This window comes from Phacochoerus africanus, chromosome 11, assembly GCF_016906955.1.
Source record: "Phacochoerus africanus isolate WHEZ1 chromosome 11, ROS_Pafr_v1, whole genome shotgun sequence".
In the NCBI taxonomy this organism is placed as follows: domain Eukaryota; kingdom Metazoa; phylum Chordata; class Mammalia; order Artiodactyla; family Suidae; genus Phacochoerus; species Phacochoerus africanus.
The window spans coordinates 64,384,923-64,396,967 of NC_062554.1; the positions used below are offsets into that span (position 1 = coordinate 64,384,923).

The 12,045-nt window shown below is 44.7% G+C and overlaps 1 protein-coding gene across 2 annotated transcripts; it reads right to left on the reverse strand.

Moving 5' to 3' along the window:
• Window positions 1-236: 236 nt before the first annotated feature.
• PPP1R15B (protein phosphatase 1 regulatory subunit 15B) lies at window positions 237-8,902 on the reverse strand. Of its 2 annotated transcripts, none has more exons than XM_047752435.1 (2): window positions 6,478-8,897; window positions 237-2,097 (listed from the first exon to the last, which is right to left on the reverse strand). In XM_047752435.1, exons 1-2 carry the CDS (start codon window positions 8,383-8,385, stop codon window positions 1,876-1,878), a joined length of 2,130 nt encoding a protein of 709 aa, XP_047608391.1. In that variant the 5' UTR covers window positions 8,386-8,897; the 3' UTR covers window positions 237-1,875. The 2 variants fall into 2 exon arrangements, with proteins under 2 accessions (XP_047608391.1, XP_047608392.1); XM_047752436.1 differs by having other exon boundaries at window positions 1,942-2,097; window positions 7,065-8,902.
• Window positions 8,903-12,045: the final 3,143 nt, after the last annotated feature.

A 12,045-nucleotide genomic window follows, 5' to 3' on the forward strand; every position in this document is an offset into this window, starting at 1 on the left:
ATGGTGTTATACCAGACTCTATAAATGCATTCCCTATGATTACCTAAAGTGGACGTGCACAGAACACAATGAACAAGGGCTCTGCAAAAATTGACAGGAGTTCCCATCTTGACACACCGGAAACGAATCCGACTAGGGACCAGAAGGTTGTGGATTCAATCCCTGGCCTCGCTCAGAGGGTTAAGGATCTGGCATTGCTGTGAGCTGTGGTGTAGTCACAGACATTGCTCTGATCGGGCATTGCTGTGGCTGTAGCTCTGATTAGACCCCTAGCCTGGGAACCTCCATATGCCACAGGTGCAGTCCTAAAAAGCAAAAAAAATCAAAAAAACCTGACCAACTTTTATGTTGTTGTACTCTCTCTGTGTGTGTGTGTGTGTAAAACATTAGAGGCAGTTCTTAGAGCAAACCAATTAGAAGTAAAGACCAGGTTCATTACAAACTGAGGTAGTAACCCTGCAAGCACTTCTGATGAAATATGTGTTCCCACTTTGAAACAAGTTCAAAATTAATACATCATCTATTCTACTCATGTTTTCCATTACCTGTGACACAGGCACATGAAGTAAAACAGACCACAAAAGGGTCGGTTAACATTCCCTCGACCTTACAAATGCACACCGCATAGAGCTAACTAAATAAACCAAGCACAACCAATCACTGCAAAAACTTCAATTCAAATGTAAACTTTGGGCTAAAGATATTAAGACTACTTGTTAAATCTATAGTTCTATCTTATCCTGAAACTATAGGCCTTGCCATTACTTGAATAGTGATTGAAGTCTAGATGTTACATTTCAAACTGGAAAATTAAGAACTGCCCATTTCCAAGTTCACAGTGTCACCCTATCAGGTTTTAAAAGTGACAGTGCTGAGGCATGATATTAGTAACACTGGTTTTCTTTTGAGAGCATATAGAACAAAACCAAATGGCTCTGAGATATCTCCTATATTCTTCCTAGGAAAATCTTAGGCTTTAAAATTTAAAAATAAATGGCTGTGATGCAATTATTACTTTCTGGAGTCTGTTACAACAATTTCTACCTGTTGAAGACACAAAAAGCCGCTGAAGTGGGAATTACAATAACATATACAGAACCCTCTCCAGAAAACGGTTTGCACAGAAATTAAATACATCAGATTTGGCAGAAAGATGCAGCTCTCCCAAAGTAGCAGGAAATACCGCACATGTAGTTTTTGTGGCAGCCCTTGGAAGTATCCCAGGTAGGGTATTTATTTACAGAAATAAAAACCCACCATACATTTTAAACCAAAGTCATTTTTAGAAAGAAAAGTCATTTTTAGAAAGAAAAACAAAGTGACACAAGATACCGTACTTTAAGTTATTAGTATATACAAGGTTATTTTCTTAGCCTTAAAGTAGAAGGGCCAAATTAACTGAAATAAAAAAAGAAAACATAAAACCCCATTAATTCCAGAATGTTGGGGCAGAAAAAAAAAGCCCAAAGTTTTTAGATAGGTACACATAATTTAGATTAGAATGGAAAATGGGCTTTAAAGTCTATAAATATTGTTTCCCAAGAAAATAAGTTCCGAAAGTACAAAATTACACCTCAAGAGGTCCCCTTTTCACTTCAGCAAGCATATAACATTCAAAAACTCATCTGTCTATAGAAACCAAAAAAGGGAGGACTAGAAATCACACCACTTCATCCTTCATTATCAGGGCTTGGCTTCAAACCTGGACAGTTCTGAGTGGGATACGTTGCAAAAACATATTAAACCAGGTCATTGGATCCAAGTTGCATATCCTCTAAGAAAAAAGTCAAAGGACAGCTGCCAATTTTTGTTTTTAAAAGAAACCTCTCAAATAAGAGGTAATGTATGCTAGGGCCAGGGGCTGTCAAAAGCATCTTAACATTGCTCAAAAACATTAAGTTCTTTGAAGCATGTTTCCTGCAGTCTATTAAAAATTCTTTCTCTGTGCTCAAATGTCAAGCAGTATCCAATAGCATCTTCTGTTTCTTGAATGCGTTTCTGGAACCTGCATCCATCCCGTGCAAATTCTTCCCACGGTCCTTTTCGATCCTCATCACCACTTATATAATACTCCGTAACTTCTTCAAGGAAGGTTACCTATAAAGACATAGACTAATTTTAATCTCACATGTAACAAAAAAGAAAGAATAAGTTATAACTGACTAGACAGCACCTGAATAAAACAGTTGGTAGAGTTCCCGTCGTGGCTCAGTGGTTAATGAATCCGCCTAGGAACCATGAGGTTGCGGGTTCGATCCCTGGCCTTGCTCAGTAGGTTAAGGATCCGGCGTTGCCGTGAGCTGTGGTGTACGTTGCAGACGCAGCTCAGATTCCATGTTGCTGTGGCTCTGGCGTAGGCTGGTGGCTACAGCTCCGATTCAACCCCTAGCCTGGGAACCTCCATATGCTGCGGGAGTGGCCCTAGAAAAAGGCAAAAAGACAAAAAACAAACAAACAAAAAACCCATTGGCAAATGTCACTTTAATTCCTTCCTCTCTCTCTCACACACATTGTCCCATCCCCCATCCATCATCCCATCAAACCCACCTACCCTCTCCTAATTTTGATGTTAAAAATGAACCCAGGAGTTCCCGTTGTGACACAGCGGAAACGAATCTGACTAGGAACCATGAGGTTGTGGGTTCCATCCCTGGCCTCGCTCAGTGGGTTAAAGAACCGCTCAGTGGGTTAAAGAACCGGCGCTGCTGTGAGCTGTGGCGTAGACTGGCACCAACAGCTCTGACTGGACCCCTAGCCTGGGAACCTCCATATGCCGTGGGTGCAGACCTCAAAAACAAAAGACAAAAAAAGAAGAATCTAGACAGGGAAGTGAAAATTTCCTGATGTTATTAACCCTTTCTTTTTTAATCCTTAGAGAAATCAGTTCTGTGATACTCTTCCAAAATGACAAATGTTTCCAAACAAAATATTTCAGAAATATATTCCCGGAGTCAACGCTTTTATTACAGCTTTGACAAAAGCTTTAAGAAGATCTTCACTTCTTTGTGTTCTTCCTTTTTCCAAAAAGTTTACTTTCCAGTGTTTTTTTAAAATGATTTTTATGTTTTCCATGATAGTTGGTTTACTTTTCTTTTCTTTCTTTTTTTTTTTTCCAGAGTGTACCTGCAGCATATGGACGTTCCCAGGCTGGGGGTGGGGTGGGGGTGGTGAACGAGAGCTGCAGCTGCCAGCCTATGCCACAGCTCATGGCATCGCCAGATCCTTAACCCACTGAGCGAGGCCAGGGATCAAACCCGCATCCTCATGGATCCTGGTCAGGTTCATAACCCACTTAAGCCACAACGGGAACTCCAGTGCTTTCCAATTTTTTATCTTAAATATGAAACATTATTCTTTTATAACTAATTTTGTAATCAGAATACAGAAGAGAAAGTTACTTAGTAAACAAGCTGCAGCAAAATTAACATATGTTTAAGGTTATGCTACTGTAAGAGACTTTGTATTCCTCCTCAATATGCTATCACCACACACACATGAAATTGTGACTATGACAATATATATGTAAGAGTGACCGTTCCTTTTACTTCCTACTTAATTTCTAATACAATAGTTGTTTTGTTTGTGGGTTTTTTTTTTAAGATTTCAAACACCAAAAGTAAATACTTGTTTTAAAGTATGTTCAACAGTTACATCAGCTAATCCCACTGTGGTCTACTCCTTTCATTCCCTTTACATCAGGACAAAGAATGCCCCAGAGGACAATTAGTAGGTATGTAACACCTTACTAGATATTGCATTCTAGTGTTACTCATTCATTGTATCACCTAGGTAAATAATAACAACATTTATAGAGGGGTTACTACATGCCAGGCTCTTTTCAAAGCACTTAATTTTTATCTCACTTAATCCTCATATTAACCCTACAGGGTATGTATTATTATCACCTCCACTGTACAGATAAGGCAACCAAGGGGGATAGGTTAACTGACTTGTTCAAATCACACAACTTCCATGGGTGCAATCAGAATTCAAACTCCGAGTCTGGCTCATGTTAGGCCATGACGCAAAGCATTTGAAACCCCCAGATCTGAAAGCCTCATTCTAAGAGGCCTACAGAATGGCATGTAGTCGAAGGCTGCTAAATAATTTTACCATATTTTAGACATAAGCTTTTATAATTGTTGCTTCTAGTTCATAGTAATCGTCTCACATCTACTTGACTCATCTCATTTTTACTCAATGAGCAAGCTAAAATGAGACATGAGACTGGCCTGAGATCCCTGAACAAGAAGAGCTGCTACCATTTAAAGGCAAGCAACTAATTACGGGTTTTATTTACTCCTCATTTAAATCATGCAATAACTCATACAATAGTTATTATTTCCATCAGATAAATCAGTGAATCAGAGCCATGAGAGGTTAAGTGACTTCCCGGCTCTGGCTGTCTTCCCAAATCTCTTGGCCTTAACCACTTAGGAGTAGGGAACACAGGTCTCCAGACACCAAGTGCTCATTCCATTGTCTCACTTTGTTTCTTATCTATTCACTAAATAGGTCACTTTTGTTAGAGACCCTTTAAAAAAATAGAGAGAAGAACTCTTATGGAGTTCTCTTGTGGCGCAGCGGGTTAAGGATCTGGCATTGTCACTGCAGCAGCTTGGGCCCCTGCTGTGACACGGGTTCGATTACTGGCCCGGGAACTTCCACACACTGCAGGGCAGGGCCAAACAAAAATGCTCTTTTATGGTAGCATTAACAAAAATGTGAACTAAAATTTGTTTTAACATGTCTTATTCTGCTTCTACAGGTAAGACATAAGATTACCACCATTTAGGGACATTTTGTACTCCAGAAAGAGTTTCAAAGTATTAAGCTGGCCATTTGGAGCCAAAGGATCATGGTACTGTCCACTTGAAACTGACGCTGCAGAATCTCAAGTCAGTAATAATCTACCCACTCCTTTCTCTTTCCAAATACAAGTACAGATAACTACAAAACTTTCCCTCCAACAATAAAAGATACCCTGTGTGTTTGGGGGGATTTCTCGCCCATTAATACCTTTAACTGAATAAACAACAGAGAAAGAAAAATAAAGCAATTCAAAAGACTCCTAAAATAAGGTTAACTTAGCAATGCATTGAAAAAGTAAAATAGGGAGTGCCCATCATGGCTCAGTAGTTAACGAATCTGACTAGGAACCAAGAGGTTGTGGGTTTGATCCCTGGCCTTGCTCAGTGGGTTAAGGATCCAGCGTTGCTGTGAGCTATGGTGTGGGTCGCAGATGCAGCTCAGATTCCAAGCTGCTGTGACTGTGGCATAGGCGGGCAGCTATAGCTCTGATTAGACCCCTAGCCTGGGAACCTCCATATGCCACGGAAGTGGCCCTAGAAAAGGCAAAAGGACAAAATAAATAAATAAATAAACCTAAAAAAAAAAAAAACAAGGTAAAATAAAAGCTCCATGAAGTTCTAAGACTAGCCTGAGAATAGGAATCAACGACCCAAGAAAACCAAATACATGACCATCGTTGTTACAAATGATTATTAACCTGTAGTTGGCCTAGGATAACTAGTACTGCATTCTTAAGAAAAGGCGGTACTATCTGCTGTATTATTTTTGACTGTCCATCAATACTGAAATTAATATTTTCTTTCATGGCAAACAACCAGACAAATATAACTTGCTACTTGGTACCATCATCCTTTGGGGTTCTAATGGACAGGAATGATGACACCGTTATCATGTAAATACAACAGTAAGTCTGCAATACCACATTTAATACCATTTAAAACTGTGGCTATAATAGGCCTTCTCAATCTCTAGAATTAAACCATGGAGAGTGCTCTGTGTACTAGATGGGATGCTTCACGAATCACGGAATAAAGCCAATTAGATTTTTTTTTTTTTTTTTAAAGTCTGGAGTTCCCGTCGTGGCGCAGTGGTTAACGAATCAGACTAGGAACCATGAGGGTGCGGGTTTGGTCCCTGCCCTTGCTCAGTGGGTTACCGATCCGGTGTTGCCATGAGCTGTGGTGTAGGTTGCAGATGCGGCTCGGATCCCGAGTTGCTGTGGCTCTGGTGTAGGCCAGTGGCTACAGCTCCGATTCGACCCCTAGCCTGGGAACCTCCATATGCCGTGGGAGCGGCCCAAAGAAAAAGCAAAAAGACAAAAAAAAAAAAGTCATGTATATACAAGGTTTAATTTTTCTGTTCCTTTTTTAAAAAAAAAAGTGAAAATTTGAAGCTTGGAAGAAAAGAGCTCAGAGCTGCCAACCCAAAAGAAAATAGCACCTTCCAGCTAACATCTGTACATGGGCCATCTTCAATTCAGATAGGAACAACACTTATAAGGGAAAAAAGGGAGGGAGGTCATTTCTCAATCCAAGTATATATGAGCTTAGAGCCCTTCCTCAAAAACATGCACTACTAAGCCTCCAGGAAAGTCATGCTGCTATACTCAACCACATCAGAATAGGCAATACAAATTACTAGGCATATTAAAAGAAACAAACCAACCTTTTTTCTCTGGGTATGTGTGTGTCTTTCTCCAGAAAGCACCCCACCCTGTACCAAGTCTGGACATTCATTTTCTCGGCTCCCTAACAGGTGCACCTCACAGGAAAGTAAGGAGTGACAGTCAGAAATGGTCACAATGGATTCAAGTGGCCTCTCTGAGTCACAACAGCCTTTCCCATTTTTCCCTGATGTTTGAAAGGGAGCCTTAAAATTTAGAAGGTTGTAGGGGTCATCGGAATTACAGAAAGAGTTCCACAGTCTGAGACTCTCTGCTTCATCTGCACTAGATTCCCAGTCATCGTCCTCCCCAGAATTATGGTCAGGAGACTCGGGAAGGCTTCCTGTCTGGGGAGAATTTTCTACGTCAGACTGGTCAGATAAATCCTTCTCGGAGTCAGAGGATTCTCTAGGAAGAATTCGGGCTGCAGTCTGAATTGTTGCTGTAAAGTTTTGGGGATTATAAGGATCTACACTGTAGAAAGAATTCCAAAGGTGGAGACCTTCTGAGTCTCGTTCAAGGTCCGAGTCTGAGAGTGAGCCATCACTATCAAAACCATCATCCTCAGCGTCTTCATCCCAATCCTCACCTTCTGAGTCAGAGCTTGTTTCCAGGTCACTGGCTGCACCTCCCAAAATGTAATCTATCAATTTGTTACTACAGGCTGGTCTGGCAGAGGTGGGAAGGTCATCTTCTATGTCTGAGTTGTCCACCACACTTATTTGGTCCTCTCCAGGCTCCTGTTCAGCAGGAAACTCACATGATGCACAGCTTTCTGAGGAATCGTGTCTTTCCAGAGCAAACGGAACCTCTTCAGTCAACAACTCTATTTTCTCCTCTGTGGGTTCCTGGACGGTTCCAGGAGCGGGGACACACTGTGTGGGACTATCTCTGGGATGCTTCAGATCCATCCGGAGCAGGCTGTGCTCCTCCTCCAGGCTGTGGTAGCCATGATCTTGGTCAGGGGTGGGTAACCCTTGGCCCTTGCTGGCCTGTTGAAGGAATTCCAGCCGTTTCATGCGGAGATGGTGGATTTCTGGCAGGCCTTCTCTAGAGAGAGGCGGACATCCTTGCCACGAGGCATGAGCAATCTCCGCGTTCAGCGGCTGCGGATGAGAAGACAGGACCTCATCCAGGCTGCCGCTCTCCGGGCTCAGCGCCTGGAAATCCACCAACTTGCCCCTTCCAGCGCTGCTCTGATAGCTGAGCTCTACCCGGGGCAGGCCGTCCAGATAGGAGGAGTTCAGCAAATAAGAGACGACGTCAACATTGCTTAAGCGCTGGACGTTGAGAGGCTCGGAGGGCGAAGGGCCAAGTTCCCGGTCGGAGATCAGACTGGCTTGGAAGCTCCCCGGCACCAACTCCAGTCGCCACAGCTGCTGCTGCTCTAGGAGAAAAGCGTGGGCAGCGGACTCCAAAGCTCTTCCCTTGGCCTTAAGTTCCAAGGCTAGATCTGCGGGCGAGCACTGCCAGTGGATGCCCTCCTCTAGCCAATCTAGGGGATTGGCGGCCGCGTCAGCCGAAGGGTCGAAACGCAGCAGGGATTTTGGAGCCGTGGGGGCAGCGGGTTCCTCCCGTTCCCTCAAGGCTCTCAGGGCGCCGTAGCCTCCAGTAAAATCTAGCCATCTGGTCGGAATCATCCCACCAAAAAGCTGGCTCCAGATCAGCAGCTTCTGAAACAAGCCGGGGAGCGGTGCGAAGAGCTGGGAAAGCAGCTGCATCCAGGAGCTGCTCCGAGCCTCAGGAAGGGGACAAGAAGCCTGTTTGGGGTCCCCGGAGTGTCCCGGGGCAGGAGGTGCGGGGAACTTAGAAGTGCCTGCTCGCGAGCGCCAAGGGAAGAAGGGCAGCCGGAACCGGGAGCGCGGCCGCGGGGCGGCCCGGTCCCGCGAGCCGTCTTCTGCCGGCTCCATCTCCGCGTTCTCGGCAATCTCTCCAAGAGAAATGCGGAGCTCAGCCGCGGGAGACCGGGCGGGACTCGAAGAGGCCTACACAGTCTTGGCCTTACCTAGCGGCGGAGTAGGTGCCCCAGGCCGATCCCCGGCCCAACAGAAGAGCCACAGAGGAGAGCGGCTTCGGCCGCGGGCGACAGACCACAGTCCCGGACGGCGGGCACAGGACGCGACGGCCGAGGTGACATCCATCCTGGCGGATAGGAGGTGTCCTAGTCCGCTCCAGGCCTCTCCACCATAAATAGGAGCCCTCCCGCGGCGGCGGCGGCGACTTGCCGGGAGAGATGGACGGCGGAAAAGCCCCGAGCAGTGCGGGCCCGGAAGGGCTGGGCGGGCAGACGGGTGGAAGCGGAGCCCAAAATGGCCGCAGGATCAGAGCCGAGGCAGGACAGCGTCAGGCAAGCAGACGAGACGAGGGATGGCGGCCGGCTACGCCAGCAGCCTTGCGTCGCCCAACGTCACTCGCAGGGCCGGCGGGCGGGCCTCTCCGCACTCTTCCGTGTGGCCGCTGATTGGCCTCGCCCAGGTCACTGCCGGCTTCCTTACTCTCGGCAGACGGAGGTCTCGCGGGGGAGGTTGCATCAGCCAGGCTCTACGCTCTACGCTGGCGGGCGGGTGCGCTGGCTGCTCAGCCGTCGCCTAGGAAACCGCCGCCTCCACCTCCACCCCCACCCACGCCTTCTGGGCAAAGGGAGCGGCTTAGCGAGGTGGGGGCGGTTCCAGAAAAATCTGAAAATTCTCTGGAACTCTTTTAATAGCCAAGTGTATGCAGTCACCTTAAACTTGCATATAGCGGGGTTCCAGCATTGTTGAGTGCTAAGTAGGTCCTCAACTGAAGTTCTTGTAAATCGGACAATGCTGTGTAAACATAAATCTGGTGTTAAAAACACGAACACTAAAGTGGAGTAAATAATAATGTGAGTGAGAAGTCTTAAGTGAAAAATGAATCATTCTTCTGCATCCCAGCCCCCTCGACTTTAGGGTTCCTAAATCGCTGTTCAGCTTTACCCAGGATCTAGCTTTGAGTTTTTCAGCATCCAACCCACATATATCTCTCACGAAAATATGAAGTTGTGCTTCTCAGGTGGGGTCCCTGTTAGACTATCCTCTCTGTGGGGTAAACTGAAGTTGCAGAGCAGCAAAGAAACAAAGCCCCCAGAACTATTTACTCTCTTTTATGCTTCCCAGTGGGCAGCACGTTAAAGTTATATTTGTATCTTGAGCCCCCAGAATCCTCTGGATTCAGCAAAGAAGGGAGCGCAGATTGTTAACCTTTGAAAAAATTGTTTGATAATCTTAATTGCTACATTTGAATCTCTCTTGTGAATTTGATCTTAGTTCATTTCCTTATTTCTGCTAAAACTTTTTTTTTTTTTTTTGCTTTTTGGGGCGTGTCATATGGAGGGTCCCAGGCTGAGTCAAATAGGAGCTGCAGCTGCTGGCCTACATACGCCACAGCAACGGGGACTGGAGCCTCGTCTGGGACCTACACCACAGCTGATGGCGATGCTGGATCCCTGACCCACTAAGTGAGGCCAGGGGTGGAACTGACATCCTGATGGATAGCATTCAGGTTCCTTTCTGCTAAAGGAACTTAAACTGCTAAACTTCTCCTCTGCTAAAATTTTCTAATGGACACCCCTGAAGTCCTAGCATCTGTTACAGAGCAATTTTGAGCAGTGGGGAGAGCAGTAAGACCTTTTGAGAGCCAGGAGTCCAGCTACTCCTCTTGCTTTGTTGGGACTGTTCCAAAAAACAGCCACTTCTAAGAAACTAAGAGGTCCTCATTTTCTTTTCTTTTTTTGGCTGCACCTGGGGCTTGTGCAAGTTCCCCAGCCAGGGAATCCTTACCACAGCAGGGACCCAAGTTGCTGTAAGTGACAATGCTGGATCCTTCACCCACTGCACCATAAGAGAACTCCTTTGAGGTCCTCATTTCTGTGGTTTCCCTTTATTATCCATATCTCTACAAATATCTCTTTTACAATCTTCAGGGAAAAAAAAGTGCTAATAATAGGAATCAGTTTAATAATAGACAAGAGATCCAAATATGCAAATTAAAGACTCAAAGCTTCGGAGTTCCTGTCTTGGTGAAGTGGTTAACGAATCCGACTAGGAACCATGAGGTTGCGGGTTCGATCCCTGGCCTCGGTCAGTGGGTTAAGGATCTGGCGTTGCTGTGAGCTGTGGTGTAGGTTGCAGACATGGCTCAGATCCCACGTTGCTGTGGTCTGGCATAGGCAGGCGGCTACAGCTCTGATTCAGCCCCTAGCCTGGGAACCTCTCTATACCACAGGTACGATCCAAGACCCCTCCAGAGGGTCCTCAATGTTAAAAATATTTTCATAATAATACTAAGCTGTTATTTTCCTTTTAAACTCATTTTTTTCGTAAGTATACAGTGGACATGTATCTTCTAGATCACATAATATGTGATCTAGCAACAGACTGAATGCAAAAGCAGATATAAGACCCCATACATCTTCTATTAAACCAGATATTAAAGACATTTGGGGAAAAAAAATGTAAAACAATGCCATTCTTCTGGCTAGACTGTTTTGTTTTGAAAAACAATTTTTCATTAAAAGGATTATTTATGTTAACATGTAATGAGTGTAGTATTTTAAATTTAATAACTATTTTTAAAATTCCTCAGGTTTGAGTTCTAAAACAATAATTATCAATAGATAAAATTTACATAAACAAAAGTTCTTTGGGGTCCTCAACAATTCTTAAAAGTATAGAAGGAAGGGGTTCTGAAACCAAAAATTTAGGAACACCTGACCTGGCATGTTGACTGGTGCATAACAGAGAAACCAAATGATTGTTGCATGAGTGGAAGAGTAGTGATACTTTAAAATAATAGCATCTTCCTTATGGCTAAGCCTCTTGCATTCTACTCTCAACTTTATCATTCATACTATGTGCCTCTTCCTCCCACAATTCCTTAAAACATCTTGAATGAGCCTTCCCTTCCCCATCTAGTCATAGAATACATATTTTTTCTTTTCCTTACCTTGGACGTTGTTCTAAAGGGGAAAATGCTATCATAAAGTACCGGAAAACTATAGGACTACGTGAATTTGCCTCGTCAGTCTCAGCAGGAAAATAACGTGTGAACCACCTCTTGAAGCCTGCTATCAACCAGGCAGCAGAGGGAGGGCAGCTCTGGACACAGAGATAGGGCTGTGCTGCCAGGGCTGGGTGTGTGCTGGTGAAGACAAGAAGTCTGAACGGGCAAGCTGACTGGCACTTTGGCAAAAGATAATTTTAACCTCAGTTATGTTTATTTTGAAAAAAGATTCTGCAGAGCCTGAGGTAAAGGGTGCATAGCTTTTTACTTCGCCATCAGTCCCACCTCCCAAAGTATCCTACACCCTGGAAACCTGGAAGCCACTTCCAGTCTTTCCAAATCGCTGCTTTAGAAACCCTATTCAGCTACTGATCAACCCCCAGAAACTTCCAAACCATTGCCATTACCCTTTTTTCATTTTTTTATTTTTTGCTTTTTAGGGCCGCACCCACGGCATATGGAGGTTCCCAGGCTAGAAATCCAATCGGAGCTAAAGCTGCCGGCCTACACCACAGACGGAGCAACTCAGGATCTGAGCCGAGTCTGTG